The 22,537-nt window shown below is 43.5% G+C and overlaps 1 protein-coding gene across 1 annotated transcript in view; it reads left to right on the plus strand.

The window, feature by feature from the left end:
- Positions 1–22,537, plus strand: part of Itga2 (integrin subunit alpha 2) — a 95,308-nt gene that overhangs the window by 19,276 nt on the left and 53,495 nt on the right. The window contains exon 2 of the mRNA XM_051172366.1: positions 11,994–12,111. Coding sequence (XP_051028323.1) covers positions 11,994–12,111 — 118 coding nt within the window. The remainder of the gene's footprint in view (positions 1–11,993; positions 12,112–22,537) is intronic.

A 22,537-nucleotide genomic window follows, 5' to 3' on the forward strand; every position in this document is an offset into this window, starting at 1 on the left:
ACATACACACATACACACACACATACACACATATACACACATACGCACACACACACACACACACACACACACACACACGTCTGTCTCTCTCTTTCTCTCTGTGCAACACCATGATAACAATTAGTGGAAAATAGAGGCCATGAATTTGGGAGGGACATATAGGAGGGCTTACAGGAAAGTGGAGAAATGTAATTCTAGTATAATCATAAAAACAAAATTAAAGACTGTAGAGAAAGAAAGTGTGTGGAGTTGGGTAGGAGGGGAAGTGGGAAGCATCCAGGAAGAGGTGTGATAAGAATGTAGTATATAAAAAAATCATTTTACAAAAGGCTTTAGAGAAGTTCCCTGTGGTCAGAGACGGAACAAGCAATGCTCACTTTCATTATGATGGTTTCCACCACACACTATCTGAAGATATGTGAAACCCACTTGGTAGTGACCAAGGTAGGTAACAAGCCTTGGCTTGCCAACTATAGAAAGAGGTAGCGGGAGACCAGACAGGAAACGGGTTTCTCTTTCCCACAGAAGGCATTTAGGGAGAAGTCAAAGACAGGATTCAATGGAGGAGTTTTCAGGAGTTCTCCCAGCAGCCTCTGGGCCAGCGAGCTTATTTCACTGTCTCCAGTTCGGTTGTCAGGAGACAAAGCATCTGCCAAACGCAGCTCGCCCTCCTGCGCCCCTTTTGAAAATGAAGAAAATCTATTGAGTTGCTAGGATGGCACCAAGTCACAGTAAATGGATGCAAGAAACAATTACAGTGAGACTTTTGCGATGTTTCTTGCCTTCAAGATCGAACGGCTGAAATGTGAAAAGGCTTTGAAATGCCCTGGGCACATGCAGCCCTTCCCCAGGACTTGATGCAGTTTCTCTTCTCTTTCTTCCTCCTCCTTCTGGCTACCCCTCTAACCCCTGTAAACACACACACACACACACACACACACACACACATACACACACACACACACACGCACGCATGCACACACATGCACACACGCACACACATGCATGCACGCACGCACGTATGCACGCACACACCTTTAAATTTTTCACAAGAATATGAACGTTATGTGAAACATCTGGAACATATTTATATCTTTCTTCATATTTATATGTATGCCTGTATGGACAGGATCTTCGAAACCTAGAGCAATAAATTGAAATTTTCTGAGAGAACTACACTTCACCCTCATTAGTCTCCTAGCACTGCCTAGCACTGCATCACAAATACTGCAGACAAAGTGGCTTAACTAACAGAAATTTGTTTTCTAATAGTTACAGAGGCCAGCAGTCTAAATGCTCTGGGGACAGCTACTGCAATGGGTGGGCCTCTTGCAGATGGCCATCCTCTCGTTTTGTCTGTGCGTGGTCCTTTGTGTGTGTGTGTGCGGTATGTACGTACGGAGTGTGAGTGATGTGGTGTTTATGTGTGTGCAGTGTGTGTGCTGTGTGGAGAGTGTGTGATATGGGTGTGTTTGTACGGTGTGTGTAGTTTGTATATATGGTGTGTTCCCAGTGTGGTGTGGTCTGTGTGGTGTACGTTTGTGTGTGTGGTATGTGCGATATGTATGTGTGGTGTGTGTGGTGTGGTGTGTGTGTGGTTTATATGTATGTATGGTGTGTGCATGGTGTGTTACAGGTGTGTGCATGGTGTGTGCATGGTGTGTTACAGGTGTGTGCATGGTGTGTGCATGGTGTGTTACAGGTGTGTGCATGGTGTGTGCATGGTGTGTTACAGGTGTGTGCATGGTGTGTGCATGGTGTGGTATGGGTGTGGTATGGGTGTGTGCATGGTGTGTTACAGGTGTGTGTATGGTGTGTGCATGGTGTGTTACGGGTGTGTGTATGGTGTGTGCATGGTGTGTTACGGGTGTGTGTATGGTGTGTGCATGGTGTGTTACAGGTGTGTGTATGGTGTGTGCATGGTGTGTTACGGGTGTGTGTATGGTGTGTGCATGGTGTGTTACAGGTGTGTGTATGGTGTGTGCATGGTGTGTTACAGGTGTGTGTATGGTGTGTGCATGGTGTGGTATGGGTGTGTGTATGGTGTGTGCATGGTGTGTTACAGGTGTGTGTATGGTGTGTGCATGGTGTGTTACAGGTGTGTGTATGGTGTGTGCATGGTGTGGTATGGGTGTGTGTATGGTGTGTGCATGGTGTGTTACGGGTGTGTGTATGGTGTGTGCATGGTGTGTTACAGGTGTGTGTATGGTGTGTGCATGGTGTGTTACAGGTGTGTGTATGGTGTGTGCATGGTGTGTTACAGGTGTGTGTATGGTGTGTGCATGGTGTGGTATGGGTGTGTTTTATGGTGTTTGTGTGTGTCTGTGTGTGTGTGTGCAGCGAGAGATAGCCCTGGTATCTCTCCTCATCTTGGAAGGAAATTGGTCATGTTGGACTAGAGTTCCACTGTAATGGCCTCATTTAATTTGAGTCGCTCCCTGTCAGTCTCTAATTGCACTCTTGGTAGAAACTAGGGCTTCTTTGCAGGACTTTTGAGTGGAGCCCATGGCATTCCCTCAGCCTGAGTAATGTATTTAGATGTTTATTTCTGACCAGGCAAGTGATGATATTTCCCTGATGTGAACATAGATTAATTGGCTAATACATGATATATGCACTCACTGTAAAGATATTTGCGAACAAGAGAAAAAAAGATATTACCACTCACAGCTTAGCAAGCAGGATGAGCTGGCCGACACCGGCTCCCTTTGATCCACTGTGGCTAGTTTCACAGCAGCTGTGTGGAAAGGCTAAGTGAACATCTATGTGTACAGTACATTGTCCACAGAAAGAGGTAATGAAATTAAGAACTTGCTTTTTACTGCAAGAGGTTTGCAAGCCCATTCTTTGTCCTGAGTAGATGTATTTATCTACCAGTGTCATTCAATGTAAGCTGAACCCTCTGGGGGAGGGCGAGGAGGGCAAATGTTATTCTCCATTCTTACCTTACCAACTTTATTGTATTGAATGATATCCCCTCAAAAATAAGTCACCACTTAGTCCCTAAAACCTATGGCTGTTGCTGTTCTGGCTAGTTTTCTGTCAATCTGGCACATGCTGGAGTCACCTGAAAGGAGGAAAGGTCAGTTGTGAAAATGGCTGCATGAGACTGGGTGTAGGCAGGCCTGTAGGGCTCAGCCCATTGTGCCTGGTGTAACTCCTGAGCTGATGGTCTTGGATGCCATAAGAACACAGACTGAGCAAGTCTTAACAGAGGAGCGAGAGGTAAGCTACATTCCTTCATGGCCTCTGCATCACGTCCAGCTTCCAGATTCCTGCCCTGTTTGACTTTCCATCCTGGCAGCCTTTGAATATGAACCGTGATATGAAATATATGCAAAATGAACCCTTTCCTCCCCAAGTTGCTTTTGACCATCACAGCATAAAAACCATAAGACAATCGCTTTGTTTGTCAAGAGGCTTTTTATATGGTACCTTGAGGAAAATGTGGAATACCTTTTCCTTGGTAACCATAGCAACTGTGGAAAGAAGAGGTATGTTGAGGAAGAACCACCATCCCTGATAATCCAGAGAACCCTCAGCCTATCCAGACTTCAAAGCAAAACACAGTACAGAACATTCGGGCTGGTTGTGCCTGTCCACATTTTGTGTATTGAAATCCCCAGTGATAGAATTTAAAGGTGAGCCTATGGGTGATAATTAGGTTATCATATGGGAGGCCTCGTGCAAGGAACTGGTGTCCTGTCTGCCTGCCTAGTGAAGGAGAAATAGCAAGAACTCGTCCATCTGCAAGCTAGAAGAGGGCTCCTACTGCAGCCCAGCCATGCCAGCACCCTGATGCACACCTATGGGCAATAAGCTCCCAGGCTAATCCCAGTGCGAGCAAAGCAGCAGTGTGACTTTCACCGTTACAAAGGCCACTTTGGAAATCTATCTGGTGCTATCTCAGAAAAATGGGAATAGGGCTTCTGCAAGACCCAGCTATTCCACTCCTTGGAATATACCCAGAAGATGCTCCAGCACACAACAAGAAAATTTGCTCAACCATGTTCATAGCAGCCTTATTCATAATAGCCAGATCATGGAAACAGCCTAAGTGTCCATCAGTAGAAGAATGGATAAAGAAACTGTGGTACATATACACTATGGAATATTATTCAGCTATTAAAAACAAGGAATTCCTGAAATTTGTGGATAAATGGATTGAGCTAGAAATGATTATAATGAGTGAGTTAACCCAGAAGCAGAAAGAGTCAAATGGTATATACTCACTTATATCTGCATACTAGCCCAAGGGGCATGTCCCACGAAAGCCTCACTTACCAGGAAACTGGGACAGAGGCGAGGACATCCTATTGGGACTGTAAATGAGAGAAGCATGGGAGAATAGCAAAGTAGAAGGATCCAGAGGGTCCTAGAAACCTACAAGTAGAACATTATGATAAGCAGATTTGGGCCCAGGGGTCCCGCTCAAACTAAGGCACCAGCCAAGGACAATACAGGCAGTAAACTTTAAACCCCTACCCAGATCTAGCCAATGGTCAGAACAGTCTCCACAGTTGAGTGGAGAGTGTAATATGACTTTCTCACGTACTCTGGTGCCTCACATTTGACCATGTCCCCTGGAGGGGGAGACCTGGTGTCACTCAGAGGAAGGACAGCAGGTTACCAAGAAGAGACTTGATACCCTATGATCATATACAGGGGGAGGTAATCCCCCTCAGGAACAGTCATAGGGGAGGGGAATAATGGGAAAATGGGATGGGAGGGAGGGAAGAATGGGAGGATACAAGGGATGGGATAAACATTGAGATGTAACAAGAATAAATAAATTAAAAACAAACAAACAACAACAACAACAACAAAAAACAAAAACAAAGGCATGCCCAGCAAGGACAATGTTTGGCTAGACAAAGTCTTGCAAAGCTGACTAGGATGTAATTCATGAGCCTTCAGCCGTCTTGGCACAGCCAGGTTACCCAGCACAGAGGATGTTACCCAAGAAAGATCCCTTAATGGCTGTTTATCTGTTGGCACAGGTCCCCGTGACATGTACTACAAGGTTGTTAAGGACACGGTGCCGATAGAAATGCTACCATTTTAAATGGGATGAGCAAGACCTCAAAGTCCATTGCTGTGGGTAGCCAGGCCTGTAATGCCGACAGTTCATCGGACAGAGTCATGAATAACAATTATTCGCGGGCCTGAGATCTGAGAAAACTCCCCTTCTAACATCGAACTTCTTTGAGACTGGCGACTCCTTTATTCTGATTTCTGCCTTTTGGGAAGGAATCGAATTTCTCTGTGTCTACCCCATTTATTATATGTTGGAAATAGATAACTTATTTGGAAGCGTAGAGATGAAAAGAAATCTTGTTCTAGGATACAAAACTGAAACATCACTCATATGTAATTTAGGTGGTGAATTTGGGACTGTGGGTTGGTGGTAGATGAGATTTGGGGCCTATAGTTAGTACAGAATGGGTTAAACTTTTGCAGAAACATTAGGTATTTTGCGTAAAGCAGGGATGCGACCTGGCAGGGAGGCAGATAACAGACCATCATAGACTTTAGTGGTCATTTCTGGGAAAAAAAAGTGTGTGAATGTCCTAACCACTAGAACCAGTGACTGCTACTTTATTTGGTAAAAGACTTCTGCATATGCAGTTAGGTTATGGCTCTTGAAATAAAGCTTCCTTTTTTTTTTTTTTTTTTTACCTAGAAGGCACTAAGTCCAACAACAGGTGACCATATAAAGTGATGCAGAGGCAGATACAATACAAAGAAGGAGCTGACGTGACAGTGTGACAGATGAGAGCAATGCGGGTAAAGGTTGACACGCTCTGGGAGTCTCCAGAGTCTCCAGGTAGAAGAGTCTTCCCTGGACTGTCAGGAAGGCTCACAGACTACTGACACGCTGGCTGTCAGCATCTCACAGAACAAGTTTCTGTTGTGTTAAGCCATTGGCTTTCTAGCGATCCTCTGCAGTGGCCACAGGAAACTCATACACTGCACTTAGGACAAGAGAGCCAGAGAGACCGTCTCCTTCAACACTAACACTCTGCTAGTTGCTCTACCTTGGCTAAAACCTTGAGTCACTTAATCTCCACCACAGAGTCCCTCATCCAGATTTTTGTGTGTAGCTAGGGAAGATAAAAGGCAGGCCAGTGGCCCCACCCAGACTAAGCTGCAGTGTGTGGCTCCCCTCTTCCTATAAAATTCCACCCATTATCACCCTCTCATTGCCGGTTGTTACCTCTTCTTTGCGTTTCTTTTACGTCCTTAATCACCAGCTCCACAGTCCTTGTGTCTGTCTCTTCACACTCACCCTGCTTCTATTGTCACTGTCCTACAACTTGTGTCTTCTCAGAAGTTAATCAAGAAGTTTCGTAAGCAAAGGTAGCTCTTCCGTAAGGTATGTAAGCATTCCTCCATTAAATAGCAATTGGTTATAGCATTGATATGTTACAGTCTTTATTTGTGTGTATGTGTTTGTCCATGTGATCCTATGTACACTGTGTGCAATGCAGGCATCCCCAGATTCCTGGAAACTATACATGCAGTTATTTGTGCACTGTTATCATGGATCCTGGGAACTAAACTTGTGTCTCTGTGCAAGAAAAATATCTCTTTATCAGAGATAAATCTCTTTAATTCCCCAGCACTGACATTTAAAAACCTACAAGACATCTGACATCATTTAAAACCAGTTCAGGATTGAACACAGTGACGGCACACTCATTCGGGGGAGATGAGCAAGGGATGGCAGTGGAGAAAGAGAAGCTGAGACCGAGAAAGGCAGGAAATGGAAGAGTCCTGGAAGAAGACTTACTCAGATCTAGAAGGCAGGGTGCCCCACCCCCACACTCGAGACGAGACTCCCACGTTAACTAATCCACTGCCCATATTAACCTAGTCATGGCAGCCCCCCACAGGCAGGCCCTGAGTGTAAATAACCCTTCACCTTTCTCCTATGTGACTCCAGACCCTGTCATGCAGACAAACAACACTAACCACCTAGACATCCAAAGTTCTGTAAAGGCTTTCAAAAAATGGCCTCAAAAATTTTAGCTTTGAAATAAATTGAATCATTTAAATAAGAAGACACTTATCGAAGAGTCGCAAAACATAAACGAGAAATTCATATATAATCGGCATCTCCAATTACGTTGTATTATGAGAAAGTATATTAATTAGTAGATTCTCTATACATCGAAGAAGCCTTAGAGGAAGTGTCCATTTTCAGAGACTAACAATGCGAGCCTTTCAGAAGGACCCCGCCCCTGCGCAGCACGGCAGGTGTTGAGTCTCTGTCTTCCGTACTCCCAGTGCTGTCTTTTTTCATGTGATTTGTCTACAATTCTCAAAGTTAGGAATGTCACTCAGATGAGCAAGCTGGGATGAACACTGTTACTCAGATTCACTCTAGCCCATTCTCGCAGAGGGATGCTGGAATGTGAGGAGGCTGGGGAAAGCCTCTTTTAAAGAAGGACCAACAAAATGCGGGCAGCAAGACCAGGACCTCCAGATCTCTGGGTGCAGAGTACCACTGTTTTAGGGTGGTGGGGCCCAGCTCTGCACTCCTGGGAGGCCTGGCTGGTAGAAGCTGCAGATGCTTTTCAGGTGCAGAGAGAGAAATCACTTGTGCATTGGGACATTATGTCCAGGCCACACCCCGCTCTATGAGTTAACTGTCCCCATCTGTGTCACTGTCTCCATCTGTGGCTGTCCGAGAATAGCTCAGATATTCCAATGCGTGCTGCCTAGTCGGTGGATCTGCTCGGGGAGAGGTTAAGAGGTGTGGACTTGATGGATCAGATGTAAAGCTCTTAGCTATTGCTCCAGGGCCACACGGGCCCATCTGCCATCATGTGCCCATCTGCCATCATGTGCCCATCTGCCATCATGTGCCCACGACGATGGTCATGGGCTCGCCCCCTTGAGACGGTGCGCAAACCCACAACCAAATGCTTCCTTTTAGACACTGCTTTAGTCATAGTGAACCTTCACAGGAACAGAGAAGTGACTAAGACACCACCACTAAGAGTGGTATGGACTGTGTAGTAAACACTTGATAAGTGTTTGCTGACTAAATAAAAAGTTTATTCTGTAGGCTCAATTTTCTTAGCAAATATATTGTATCATGAACTTATTAACTGAGAGTACCCTACTTACAATCCTACTAACCTAAACAATAGGAGAAGAGGATTAACAAACACAATAACAAAGCGGTAAGGATATCGGTTCCGAGGAGCGAGTTTCCTGGCGTAATCAGCAGGATTTCTTTTGCTGGAACCTGGAGTAACCAGAACCCACAACCTCAGCCAGAGCCCCGAAGCCTTCCCTCGAGCGGTTCTCTCTAGGAGTGTCTGGAAGTGGAGCAGTGAACAGTCTCCCAAGTCTCCACAGACCTTGCCTCCAGTTTGGGGCTCATTTATATATCTCCTCCCAGAGTCTGTTCATGAGATCTTTTCAGCTGGCAACAATCAAGCACCCACATGAGGTGGTTTGTCTTCTAGTGGATTAACCTCACCTGATCTCGCACAAGACCATTCCCCATCCCACACTTACAATCTAAACAAAAAACATGTTTATCTCTCCTCATTATTCAAATGAGATAATGAAGTCTACCTATTAAGTACAGGTGTGAGTAAATCCATCAGTTTTCTGTTGTGGACAGCTGTGACTGGAGTAAACTGCAGGTTTCATGGATACGACTAAGTTTTCACAGAACTATATTCCATAGGCTCCCTAAGAACAGAAGAGTTGTCATCTAGGCCTTTAAGATATGAAAAGCAGGCTGGAGAGATGGCTCAGAGGTTAAGAACACTGACTGCTCTTCCAAAGGTCATGAGTTCAATTCCCAGCAACCACATGTTGGCTCACAACCATCTATAATGAGATTTGTATAAATAAATCTTTAAAAAAAGATATGAAAAGCATGCATAACTGATGTCTTTTACATATGAAGACATTTATTTAAAGAAATCTGAACCTTAGATCATACCTAGGATTAAGAATTAAAGTCACTCTAGTGAGGTAGAACTGGCCTTTACCTTTTATCCATGGTGTGTACAAAGGTGTGAAGGTCAGACGAGACACGGGAGGCTGAAGAGAACTGTCCGTGTATGCCATTCTGCTAGTGTTCAGTAGGAAGGGAAGTAAGTGTCTTGTCCTAACCTTCTATTTACTTATTTCAAGAATATTAAAATGTACTGCAGGAAACATAGAAGACAGGCAACTTCTTCATTCACAGTTCTATTACCTGCTCTGTTAATATTTTGTAGGCTTTTAAAACATTTTTCTCCTATACTGAAAGTCATTTTACTATATTTTTCATTGAGCATTTCCATTCTCTTTTATAGCATTCATAATTACTGTTTTTAAACAGCAGTGTCAAATTCCATCTAGTTAATGTACTGCAATTTGCATTCGCAAACCTGTATTTTGAAAATTTTAGTTTTTATGATCTTTAAAATTTTTTTAATAGTGTGCACATGTCTAAGCATGTGCATATGTGTGTGTGTGTGTGTGTGTGTGTGTGTGTGTGTGTGCATGTGTGTGTATGTGCAGAGGACAGAAATGTCAGATCCCCTGGAACTGGAGTTACAGATGGTTGTGAACCACTTTATGGAAGTGTTGGGAACTTAACCCAGGTCCTCTCTCTCTCTCTCTCTCTCTCTCTCTCTCTCTCTCTCTCTCTCTCTCTCTCTCTCTCTCTCCCTGGGCAGAAACTAGGTGTTCTTAGTGCTACAACAAGACCTTGGGGTGTTTTAAACAGGAACATGAAATGGTTTCTTCCATTTTAGAAAATATTGTCCATAAATGTTAATATACATACGTGTATAATACAATCAGGCTGCTAAGGTGAACCCCAGACTCCTTATTTGTAAGTAAATCGTGATTTAAGTCTATACGCATATAAAATAACACACATGTGCTGTATATGTGTATGCCGTATACATATGTGTGTGCCGTACAACAGCATTTTAGTAAAAAAATGGATGACATAGAGTAAGATGAATTTTTAAGAGAGAGAGGAAAAGAGATAAAGTCAGATGGGTGAGGAGACAGAAAAGAGTGGGGGAGGGGAAAGAATATAACTAAAATATATAAAAAAAATTTTAAAAACTTTTTAAAAAATTATGTTTCCCAAAAGTGTAATAGTGATCTTGCATGTCTTTTTGCATTTTGTGATTGCAGTAGGAGCAAAGGCACATAAGGCACGTAACAAAGCCTTCCTTAAAACATATGCTTGTCATGAAGAGAAATAACCCCGACCATACACACCACGTATCGTAAAAGTTAACACTAAGTAATAAATTGATCTCCACCCTCCTCATTTCCTATTGCATGATTTTTTAACCGTGGGACAGAGTTGCATTATTGTATGTCCAGCTGCATGGACTTCCCCTGTGTCAGACATGTTTAAAGTGATGGTGTTTGACACAACTCCTCAGGCTCTGACTAATCTATTCAAAGTCTCATCGATATTTAAGTAGCATTGGTTCTGCACAGCGGGGCAAGGATGGAGCGTTGGCTGCAAACACCAGCATTGTGAGTACCAATCTTCTTGTTTCCTCAGGAAAAAGGAATAGTGGTCCCTATGAAGAGATAGAAATTTGCAAACTTGCAATTGTTGGGCTGTGCAGATTATGTCACAGAGTATTTCAGAATTAGTATTTCCCCTTTTCTTCTTGGCAAGCTTATATTTCTAAGAAAAAAAAATGAACTGGGCTTTTTTTTTTTTTTTTTTTTTTTTTTTTTGAGTGAGCAAACGCCCAGTAGAGTATTTTTGGCACTTAAAAAGGCACATTGACAACTTCAAGTCCCCAAAGCTTCATGGCTGACCTCACTTTTCCTTTGGAACTGTCTATAGAATCTCCTCCCATAAGTTCAGAAGCACAGTGGTAAAACAAAACAAAACAAACAAACAAAACCAAGCCATTTCATGCAAGCTTCCAGTGCATGGAACAACACGCTCCTAATGCACCATGCGGCCTCAGGCTGCCCCCAAAGTAAAAATCTTCCTTTCTGGAGACGCAGGGTACAGGAGCTGTGAGGTACACTTAAAGAGACCAGTCTTTTTTTTTTTTTTTTTTTTTTTTTTTTGGCTCTGCAAAGATAAATGCTGATGCTACACAGAATCCACACAGCTCCCTTCTATAGACAGGAAGACTCCCAGCACTAATGCTTTCAGTGCCAGATGGATTTAACCCTGTTCTTCTCTCCCTTGCCATCAGAAAGAAAAAAAAAAAGTCTATCACATGTTGTCTTCTTTGGTCTTTGTTCTATTTTTCACGATTGTCATTGATTGATTGATCATTGAGGAAGAAAAATAAAAAGACAACAGTGCTTTTGGCAGTTTCCACTGGAACAAAAACATAGTGTACCATTGCCTTAACCTTTATCCTACAAAGCATCATTTTTCTGAAAGAAAAATTATACTGATTTCCTAGGCTAAGACTTTCCTCCCTCCCCAGCACTGTTTTATCACACATTTCATATGGAAACCATGTCTAAGAACAGGGCACCCTTCAGACCCTGTGTGTGAGTAGCTTAGAGCCTTGCTCTGTAAGAAAGACAAATAGGATTTAAATCATGTCATAAGTCTAAGAAACAGTAGCGCAGTTTAAGAGTCCAGTGTCTTGATCAAATCCTGACCTCCCCTTACCACATGAGAGACACACCTGGAACCTTAAAAATCTCTGTGGAGTCAAGGTGACTGTCTCCTGAGCTGCTTCGAGGACCGTGAAGGCAATGAATTCTGTAAATGACTGTGTAGTCTGTGCCAGGGCCATGTAAGGACTGTGTAGTCTGTGCCGGGGCCATGTAAGGACTGTGTAGTCTGTGCCGGGCCATGTAAGGACTGTAGATTAAGGAGTTTTTATTTCTTATCAGAACCAATAAGGAGCCTAATTATCATGGCATGTAGGGTTGGGTTTTATTTTTCTTAACATGCTCTTTAAGAAATATATTATATGTTTACATTAGAAATTGTAAATATGGACTATGTTTTCAATTTTAAATAGGTATTTTAAGTTGTCTGGCATACAATGTTGGCCTCCCAGGAGCAAAAATATTTTCCGGCCCTTCAAGTGAACAGTTCGGCTATGCCCTGCAGCAGCTTACAAACCCACAAGGCAGCTGGTAAGACTACTCTCTTCCTTATTGTTTCACTAAAACCACTGCACAGATGTAATATTTGAATCAATTTGTTTATATAAACAGATGAGTGAATTTACTGTTAGTGGACAGTGCTTTAAAAGTGTTCTTAGGCAGTCTCACTGTGTAACTCAGGATGGCCCATAACCCTCTCTCTCTCTCTCTCTCTCTCTCTCTCTCTCTCTCTCTCTCTCTCTCTGTCTGTCTCCAAGCTGTGTTGGTTGGAGTTAAAGGCATACTCAGTTCTTTCGTTTGCCTTTTTTTTTTTTTTTAAATAAAATATTTTTAAGTGAGGGTTTTTTCTTTGAGAGTTGATTACTGATAATTAATGGAATACTATAGTGGTAGTTTTTAGTGGGGAGAAAGCCCAAATAATTTATCTAAAAATTCTATTGATAAGACCAATGTTAATGATTAGTGTGATAAACAAATAATAGACTCATGGATATTGCCTTCAGTCTTTAACCTTTGAACCAATCTTCCTTTAAAAGCAACCCTTTAGCTATTATTGTTACTATTTCCTGTGAAAGTAATAAAAACTTATATATGAATATATACATGTGTGTGTGTGTGTGTGTGTGTGTATACATATATATATCCATTGCTAATTTAAAGGTTCTTGTGAAAGTAAGTTTTAAAAAATTCAAGGAAATCAAATGACGCTGAAAATTATGTTGAAGAAAGCAAGTTTCTCCCCCGTTCAGTTTGATGCCCGCTTGTGGACAGGTCCTCTCCACTGTGACACAAGGACTTAAGCTCTGCAAATGCAGCCTGGAGCTTTAGAGGCAGTTCTTCACCTTCTAGATGCTTTTAAACAACACCGTGGACTTCAGATGACGTTCACAGGAGAATCGTTTTAAGTTCATGTTCTTCGTGCATTGGGGTATGCTTATCTGTGTGATGAGAAAGGAAAATGCGGCTACCATGGTTCACCTTAGAAGAAGCAACTATTGAGCTGGGATGAAAATGACAGAGACAGGTGCCCTGGAGAAGAGCCTGGGCCACTTCCTGTGAGGCTATCCAGGAAGCCATGACCGCTGGAAATGGATAGCTTGTGAGAGAGGAAAACAGTCAGGCCTAGCACTCCCTGCAGTCGTTTGGAGTACAGGTGGGAGCCCAGGCCTGCTGATGATCTTTTTCTTTGATTATTGTAGAGAAGAAAGCAAGCTACCATGGTGACACAAGCCAGTTTCTGACCTTAGGATGCAGTTCATTACATTGCTAATGAACACCAAGATTGGATCTGTTCCCAACGAGATGCATATCTATTTTGGGGGGAATGGAGAGATGCCTCCAAAGTTAAGAGTGCATCCTGCTCTTGCAGAAGACCCTGGTTTTGTTTCCAGCACCCATGTAGGGTGACTATCAACAACATATGATTCCAACTCCAGGTGTATCTGACACCTCCACTCGCATGCACACATTTGCACACATAATTAATATAACAAACACATTATTAAAATACATCTTTAAATTTTTTAAAAATGACTTAAGAAAAGGCCTACTTCCAAATGATTGGCCACAGATAGCCTATGAGGTGAACTATTTGAGACTACCTTAACATGCATGGGCTAAAGAAAAGCTCATGTGAACTCCACGGGGTGACTGGAAAGGCACAGCCTAGCTAAGGACAACCTGGCACTGACTTTTATTTCCTCTCCAGTTTTCTGGGGCAGAATAAGTCTAACAGAGAGAAAAAGCCACCCTCTGTAATCGATGTCCTTAGAGATGTTAAGTCTGTTTGCTTGGAAAGAACTCAACCGCTGGCTCCGTGACAGTTGGCACATGAATGAGACTAAAATGACAAAGAGCTGTGACAGGTAGAAACCTGGGGAAGCGAGACTCACCGCTGTGGTTTCTCTTTCTGTAAGAACTCAAGACATTGTTTAAAAAGGCATGAGCAGATAAAAGCCACTAGCAGATCATAATGAAATTCCAGTGCTGCTGATGCACTAATGTCAAAACCAGGGACATCAGATAAATCTAAATCCTGCCTTAGCCTTCCCAGAACTTTCCTTGTAATGGCTATTGGTAAACAAGGCTCTGCTCTGTGATTGGCTGGGTCAGTGCCTTGAATACCTGTATGGAGCTCTCCGATAAGGCGAAACTTTTAGCAAAGGATCACCACCTTCTTTCCCTTTAACCAGTATCTAACCATGAGCCTGCACAGACATACTGCACCACACAGAAGAGAAGGGAGAATTCGTGTCAGTCTAAGGGACTGAATCCTACGAAGGTAAAAAGCAGAAAGGTAGAGAGTAAAGCTGGCGGGCCAGCCTGTCTGACCTCCCCTCACTGTCTCCAGTCATTCCAAGAAAAGAAATAAACCAGGCCAAGCCGTGGACAAAATGATTTAATCCACTGTGGACTGGACACTGGACCTATGAGGGGGTGAAAAAAAATATAGACCATGGGGCTGGCCCTCTGGAGTGTGGCACAGTCTAGGAGGAAGATTTATATGCAGACTAGGAATTCGTGAACAAGAGAGAAGGGAAAATTGGGTGCCACGCCTTGTAATTGCTGGTGGCTTTGTTGCTTTTGTGCCTTCATTTCCACTAACTCAACAGCAAGGGAGCATTTTTTTCCTTTCCAGTGATAAAAGATTGGATCAAGGACTGTGTCATTAGCCTGACCCTGTCCGTGGGCCTTCCCGGGGAACAACGTGCCAATGCTAGGTAGGCCTTAGTCAGTCAGGTCAGAAGGACTTCAGAGCAAGGAGGAAAAGTAGTGAGAAGCCTGGGCTCCAGAATCGTCTGTGTTTTGACAATTGGCCTTGTGCCCTTCCCCACTCCTAATTTATGACAATTGCCCAGACCTTATGGAAGTAGCCGAGATAGGGAAAACTCTCTTTCTGATACTAATAAAGTTAACTTTTGCTAGGAATTCTTTCAACAAACTGCCTTTGCTCTTAAGTCAGTAACACACACACACACACACACACACACACACACACACGTGCTTTTAGCTCATTGCTCTTTTACTGCTTGTTCTGAAGCAGGTTTAGCCACCTTTTCCCTCCGCTCCCTTTAACTTCCTTACGATGTTTTATCCTTGATGCGCTCTCTCGGCCCTTTCCGCCTAACACACTCAAGGCTCTAGTTGGGGTGTTCCTAAATCACGCTGTTATTTTAGAGCACAGCTTGGGCTGTCCTACATGTCCTGTGTCTCCCAGGATATAGGCATGTTTTCCTTCAAGATCTACCAGATTTCAATGAAGCAAACGTGGCTATCTTAGTAGTTTTATTATTATTAGGTTTTTATTACACTCTAGGCTACTTGACTAATATTGGTGACAGCTCTTTATTACTTCTTGAGTGTTTTCCGCCATTTCCTGTGAACTGCATAGTTTCCGAAGCCAGGTGATCTCCAAGCAGAGCTGCTAGGGAAGCCTCTGGCTAACAGTAAAGCCTCTTCCTTCAGTGTAGGCAGAGGAGGAGGGCCGGCATGCCTCCAGCCTGAATCTCTCACACCGGATGTTCAACGTGGATGATGCAATCCTTATCACAAACAAATCTTCAAGGGCCTGAGACATATTTAAGATCATTTCCTGGAACTGGCTGTGATGTGCACTGTTTCTTTGTGTAATCTGAAAGTTCGTCCAAAGAATAATCTGACTTCATTCCGTGACTCAAAATCATTGTAACTGAAATCACTTGTGAGACGAAGAGTGAGTAAGAAGGAGGGGTATTTCCACTCATGGAAATGTATTTTCTTGTTGGGTCAAGGAGTGGTACATTCTACTTCCTTATAAAGAGAGAACTATGAATGAATATAGCAGCAAAAAGAGAACCTTTGCACCTGGATATGGGCACATATTATTGTTTTAGTTCTTTGGCTAAGACAAATTTTAGTATACTTCTATATTTACTATAAGTGTGTTAGCCCCCCCAACAAATATCTCTGTAGTAGAATTTTAAATGAATAAAAAGTTTGATTGAAGTGAAAAATATTCAGTTTTGTAGCAGACATCAAAGGATCCAAAGGTGTGTGCGTTAAATATTCCTTGCTCTAACTTGCTTCTCCCATCAGCCATTCTAGACATGAGTTTGTGGTGCGAGCGCACATGCACGCACACACACACACACACACACACACACACACACACACCACGTGCGCGCATGCACACCCCCCCCCACATAGCTGTGATGCCCACTTGGAAGATGCCTGCTGTTCTAGGATGCTTGGGGCATACCAATGACCTATGGGAAAATCCTCCATGCTCCCAAGACATCATATCAGACAGTCCACCATGATAATATTGAGTGTTAGGCCCAGAACAGAGTCTATTTACAAGAGTAAAGAGCTTCGACACACGTACCTTTCTAGCACTCAGCCATCGCCAGCATCTCCCTCTCTCAGAACATGGGCGTGGGGAATGGCAAGTGGCACAGAGAGGCGGCAGTTGATAATGTTTCCAGGGTCTTTATGATGAGCAGGTACTGAGTTCTTGTCGAGAGGAGATCAAAATAGACCCAGTATGATAGAACTGGGGACTTGGGAGGGAAGGAACGTGCCACTGAGACACTGTAGTGGCTATTTTTCAGTTACTGTGGTAAAAATGCCATGACCAAGGCAACCTAACGAAAGGAGAGCTGGCTGGGCTATAGTTTGCAGATGTGGTGGCACGCAACAGGAACAGAGAGAGATCTAAGAGATCATCATATCAATCAGAATCAGAGAGACGAGAAAGCAAACTGGAGGTTTACACCCAGTGACATACTTTCTCCAGCAAAGCCACACTTCCCAAACTTCCCACGGAGAGCACCACTAACTGGGGACCAAGTGTTCAAATGCCTGAGTGTGTGGGGAGTGTGTGCATCTCAATCAAACCAGCACAGACACTTGGAACCAGGGCCTTTATACAAAAGCAGAAATGGGTAAAACGCCTCATGATGATAGGGACCAAAGAGATAATGCACGCAAGTCCTTTATAAAGCATAATGTCATTTCATAATGCTGTTACTATTCCAATGTGTATCTCAAGTACCCAGCAGAGAGCTGGGCTTTGACGTCTAAAATGCAGCAGTCCTAAAAACCATACTTGTTTCCAGATGATGGGTGAAACGGAGGAGGAGTTGCAACAATCAGAGTCTATCGGCTCCTTTGCTTCCAGTAAGAAAGCTAATTTCTAGGGATTTCATGAAACAGGACAGGCTTAAGGTTCTTCAGCCATAACGGGGTTGGTGGACTCCGTTGTGACATTGAAAGACCTTGAGGGTTTTGCTGTCTCACCGCTTCAGGAAACTGTGAGGAAGCTGGAGAGTCTGTGGTCACACAATGAGGCTGACATGCTAAGGTTGCCTTTAATTTATGCCAAGGTGATTGACTATTGAGCCCCGAATAGCAATGCTACCACCTAAAAGATGTAGCCTGCCTGCCGCCCCTTCCCCTGAGGGGCGACTTTTCACGGGTGACTTCCTTCACTCACAGACGTCTTTTCCACTCACTCGCAAGAAGCAAGGGTCTATTTAGAACTTTCCAGGTGCCCTGTGTTGTCAATAACCTAGAATGTTAAAAAGATGACATTCTTATCCATACACTGTGGGCTTTGACATTCCTAATGTTAATATAAATACTACATAGAGCAGACGTCTAGTCACAAGTAAGCTGTCCCCTTCCGGGTTACTGAGCTTTTTCATCTCAAAACCATCCTCTGTTGACAGAACCTTTCTTGATAACAGTGCTTATTCTGTTTTACTTCTCAGCTCTTAGGGATTTTTCTTGACCTTAGGGGTCACTCCTTGACCCCCTCCTTCCTCTTGTCCCTCTGTCCCTCTTTCTTCCTTTTTCTGTTTAATTTTTCTTTGAAAGAGAATCTAAAGAAATCCTGTTGGCCCTACTTTGACAAACTAGTTTAAATAAGACAAGTGCTCAGCACTTGCAGTTTTCTGAGCCTTTCTGAGACTCCACCACCTTTTACCAAGAAGACTGCAAGGACCTTCCAAACACTTAATCTGCTCCCCTATGGCCCCAAGGCAATTGTTTCTTTTTTATTATTTAATTATTTTTTAAATTTATTCAGATTACAACTCAATTGTTATCCCATCACTTATATCCTCCCATTCCTCCCTCCCTCCCGCTTTCACCCTATTCCCTTCCCCTAGGTCTATGACCGAGGGGACCTCCTCCCCCACTATCTGGTCATAGGCTATCAAGTCACTTCTTGGTAACCTGCTTGTTCTTTCTCTGAGTGCCACCAGGCCTCCCCACCAAGGGGAGGTGGTCAGATATGAGACACCAGAGTTCATGTCCAATGCAATTGTCTCAATGAAGCATCTGTCACAGTTCCCAAAATATATCATGTTATGATTACTCTACTTAACCCCCTGAAGGCTTTCTTACTGAGAAAAACAAAACAAAAACAAAACAAGAAACACACACAGACACACACACCAAAACAAAAAACAGGAACCTTCTAATTACACATAATTCTGTATATGATCTGGCCCCTTGAGAGTTAATTCCACTCCCTGTCATTTTCCCCAGACACTGGACTTGTACACTTGCTTCATCCTTAGGCACTTTTTCCACCAAAGTCTCATGACTTTTTTTATTCTCTAAACATTCAAATAAAGACTGCCCTGCTCTCTGCCTCTCACTCCTGACTCTATTCCACTTATCTTCCTTCTGAAGCACGAACTCCTGCCACCATACGGCTCTCTTACTAGATTGATTATCTTTCTCCCTAGAATGTAAAATATGAGGCCAGAGTCTCTTTAGGAACTTGTAACCTAATGTATCCTTAGTATCCACGATTGAGTATGGTCCGTAGTAGGCCTTTGCCTTTTATGTCAACTTGACACAAGCTTGAGTCATCAGTGGAGGAAGCCTCCATTAAGAAAATGCCTTCATATGATCAGGTCGTAGGCAAGCCTGTAGCACGTTTTCTTAGTTATTGATGGGATGGGGGAGGACCCAGCCCATTGAGGATGGTGCCATTCCTTGACTGATGGTCCTGAGTTCTATAAGAAAGCAGGATGAGCAGGCCATATGGACCAAAGCAGTAAGCAGCACCCCTCCATGGCCTCTTCAGCACTTCCTGGCCCCAGGTTCCTGCCCTGTTTGAGTTCCTGTCCTGGCTTCCTCCAGTGAGGAATAGCAAAGTGAAAGTGTCAGCCAAATAAACCCTTCCCTCCTCAGTTTGCGTTTGGTCATGGTGTTTGTTCTATCACAGCAGTGTAACCCTAGTTAAGAAAGTAAGTCTCTTTACCATACACAGCCTCACAGGGGGTCTACCATACAAGGCTAGGCTGGAAGTTTACATAAGAAAGGTGCCTCCTGGGTTGGGTAGCACGTCTATGCTATAGGCACCCATTAAACACTTCTCAATGACGCTGTATTGGTCTAACTGCACATCCAGCAGCAATCTCTGTAAGTCCTTACTGTTGAAGAAAGCCTCGACAGCTTAGAGACTTAGAAACCAGCTTCTGGATTGTGGGTCTAAAATTGTCTGACCTATACCACTGTAAACATTGTTTACTAACTAAACAAAGCACTTTGAATTCCACTGGAGGTGGGCAAATTGGCTACGTTTTGGAAGTCTACATAATCACTATTTTCCCACAAGATAATTGAACAGTGAGTGTTAGTTAAGATAGTCTTGGAAGAATTCCCAGTTTCACTGTAGAGCAGGAGAAGTTTATATCTTAGGCTTTTGTTTAATTTGGGGAATCACCACTCACGGTTATCCACACAGCTCTGGTTTTGCTTTGTTTTGTTTTGTTTTTCTGGCTGAGAGTCAATGAAATCTATAACTACAAAGAATTCCTGTCATGTTTTCCCACTGTGGGTGCCATACCTCCCTTTATAACGTTTGTCCTGGTGTACCTCTCCCTGTTACAGCCACAGGTCCGTGAAATTTTATGGTTGCCAATACCGGCCCCCTTAACTTCCTGTCTGGTTAATATAAGAGTGTCTTGATTCCCTGGGAGTGGCCTGTGGTGATGTCATAGCCTCCTCTCATGAGGGTGAGCTGTCAGGAACAGGATGCCATGTAAACCCGTGGGTTTCAGGAGATGTCTGCTGCAGAGTGGGGAAACGTCAGCAGTAAAGGCTGTGGCAGTGGTCTAGAACTTTCCATGGAATTGTTGGCCTGAAGGTTACCCAATATGCTGTAATATGTACAGAATGAGTCACGTGCAAACTAGGGACCAGGACTCCCTTGTTTCTCAGGTGCCCCTCAAAAGGCATACTTAGCATTGTTTTCTCCCGTCTTACATTAAGAGTCTGAGGGAGAAGGTGAAGAAAATAAGCCAGTGCTTTTTAACAGAGCAGAGGTATACCTCTCCCTCATCTTCATGTCTGCTTGCCTCAGGACAGCCACAACATCCCCAGCAGCAGTGGTGATGGTGACATCATAAGCCCTCTCTGTTTCAAGGGTAATAGCCCAGAGTTCTTAGAAGATGTGAAAGGAGGTGAGGAGATGTCCATTAAGGTGCTCCGTGGGACAGGAAGCAGCAAGCATCTCCTGATTCTTCTCAGGGAGACTAGCAAAGATCTGGTGCTGTGACTTTGCTGCTGGAGACTCTGGGAAACAGGACATTTTAGTTCAGAAACATTTAACTTTAATTTGGGAACGAGATGTGGAAACGAACATAACAAAAATCACTCATATGATCAAATCTGGTATGTATCGACCATAACCTGTCCTTGACAATCATTGCAAAGAGCATGGCCTGTGCCTTGCTGCGTGCCTGTGCTCTCCCAAGGATGACCATGTCAGATGTCTGAATCAAGGCTCCCTTTAATGCAACACAGCCATACATCTGTTCCCAGTAAGTGCGACCTGGCCCTCTGCTTCCAATTTCTATTCCATACAATAATTTCTGGAGCTTATCTCATCTGTTCAGATAGTTTTCTGAGGCTTACGCTAAGGCGTCATGCATTGAAGAAGAAAGAGAGCTGCCTGGAAATTAAAAACTGGACCGTCAAAAAGGGGCACAGTTGCCCCTGACCAACCACTTGATAAGGAGCGAATTACTCGTGTCTCTGTCTCAGTGCTTCCGTTGCAAAGTGCTGATAATATATTCTCAGATTTTTCCTTGCAGATTAAATAAGATAATTTTAGGAAAACCTTATACCTACTCCCAAATATTGTAAGATTTACTAGAATCAACTAACAGGAGTTCCTGGAACGTGAAAGTCCAGAGCCACACTCTCTGTAACTTCTGGTCTTAAGGTAATTCCATTAGCTTCTTTTCTTAGTGCTGTGTCAAAAAAAATCTGGCAAGGTATCTTACTGAACAATAGGTCATTTCAGCTCACAGTTTGAGGGGACGGGCAACACAGTGAGAAAGGTGCGAGGCCAGGAGCACGAGGCAGCTGGTCACAGTTCATGTCTGGTCAAGAAGCAGGGAGTAGAGACTTCTAGAGCTCACGTAGATGTCTCCTTTCTACTGGTTCAGTGCCCCTAGCCATGGGTCAGTGCTGCCCACATTTAGCCCACATGCCCTTCTCAGTCTAGCCTTCTGGGAAATCACCTGCACAGCCAGACACAGCCAGAGCTGTGGTTCTATGGTGACACTACACCCAATCAAGTCTGACTATGAAGATTAACTATCATGGCATTGTTTTCTTCCTAAATAGACTATGCAAGCTACTTCCCTTTATGCTTTAATCCCTGACCAGAGAAGCTTCTTCTTGCACTGAGACTCATAGCTGGTCGACATGCCAACTGTCAACACCAAGTGCCGAGTCTTGCCTGGGTCACATCTCCATCAACTTCTCACCTTCTAAGGCTCAAGAAGCTACACAGACTAGGGAGGAGGCAAAGGAACGTAGCCACCAGTGGATGGGGAGTTAGGCTGGGAAATGACAACTCCTGGGTTTGCATATTGAACAAATCAACCCCCCCGTGCCCCCTCCGCCCAGCAGCTACGCTCCATCTCCACATGATCTGCACAAGATCAAGCCAGTCAACACCCATCATGGGTGGGGAGGGACACATGGGAACCCACTCCAAGCTGAGGAGCTATTGGTAATTAATGGCTGCTGGGAAGGAAAAGCCCATTTTTTTCAGGGGTGTGGGCTCCACACCCATGTACTTATGGGTAGCACTCACTGGACTCAGTGGGTTGGTTTGAAAAAGACTTTGGGAGTATGTACTGGGGCATAAGGGAGTTGGCTTGGGAGTGGAAGGTGGTTGAGATCAAGACACGTTATAAAAAACACATTGTACACATGTGTGAAGTTTTCAAAGACTATAAAACATTATTTATAAAGTTTAGAAGGGTAACTTTGATGCATAATAGGACGTAGATGCTGAGTCTGAAATAGGTGACAGAGTAGTCACCTTGGCTCTGTGTATTATGTATACGTATTATGTATATATAAAATGTATTTATTAGCTCTTTAATTTTGCCTTTACTTGGACAGGAAAAAATATGTCCTTTGCTAAAAGATAATTATAGAT

This window comes from Acomys russatus, chromosome 30, assembly GCF_903995435.1.
Source record: "Acomys russatus chromosome 30, mAcoRus1.1, whole genome shotgun sequence".
Classification (NCBI taxonomy): Eukaryota; Metazoa; Chordata; class Mammalia; order Rodentia; family Muridae; genus Acomys; species Acomys russatus.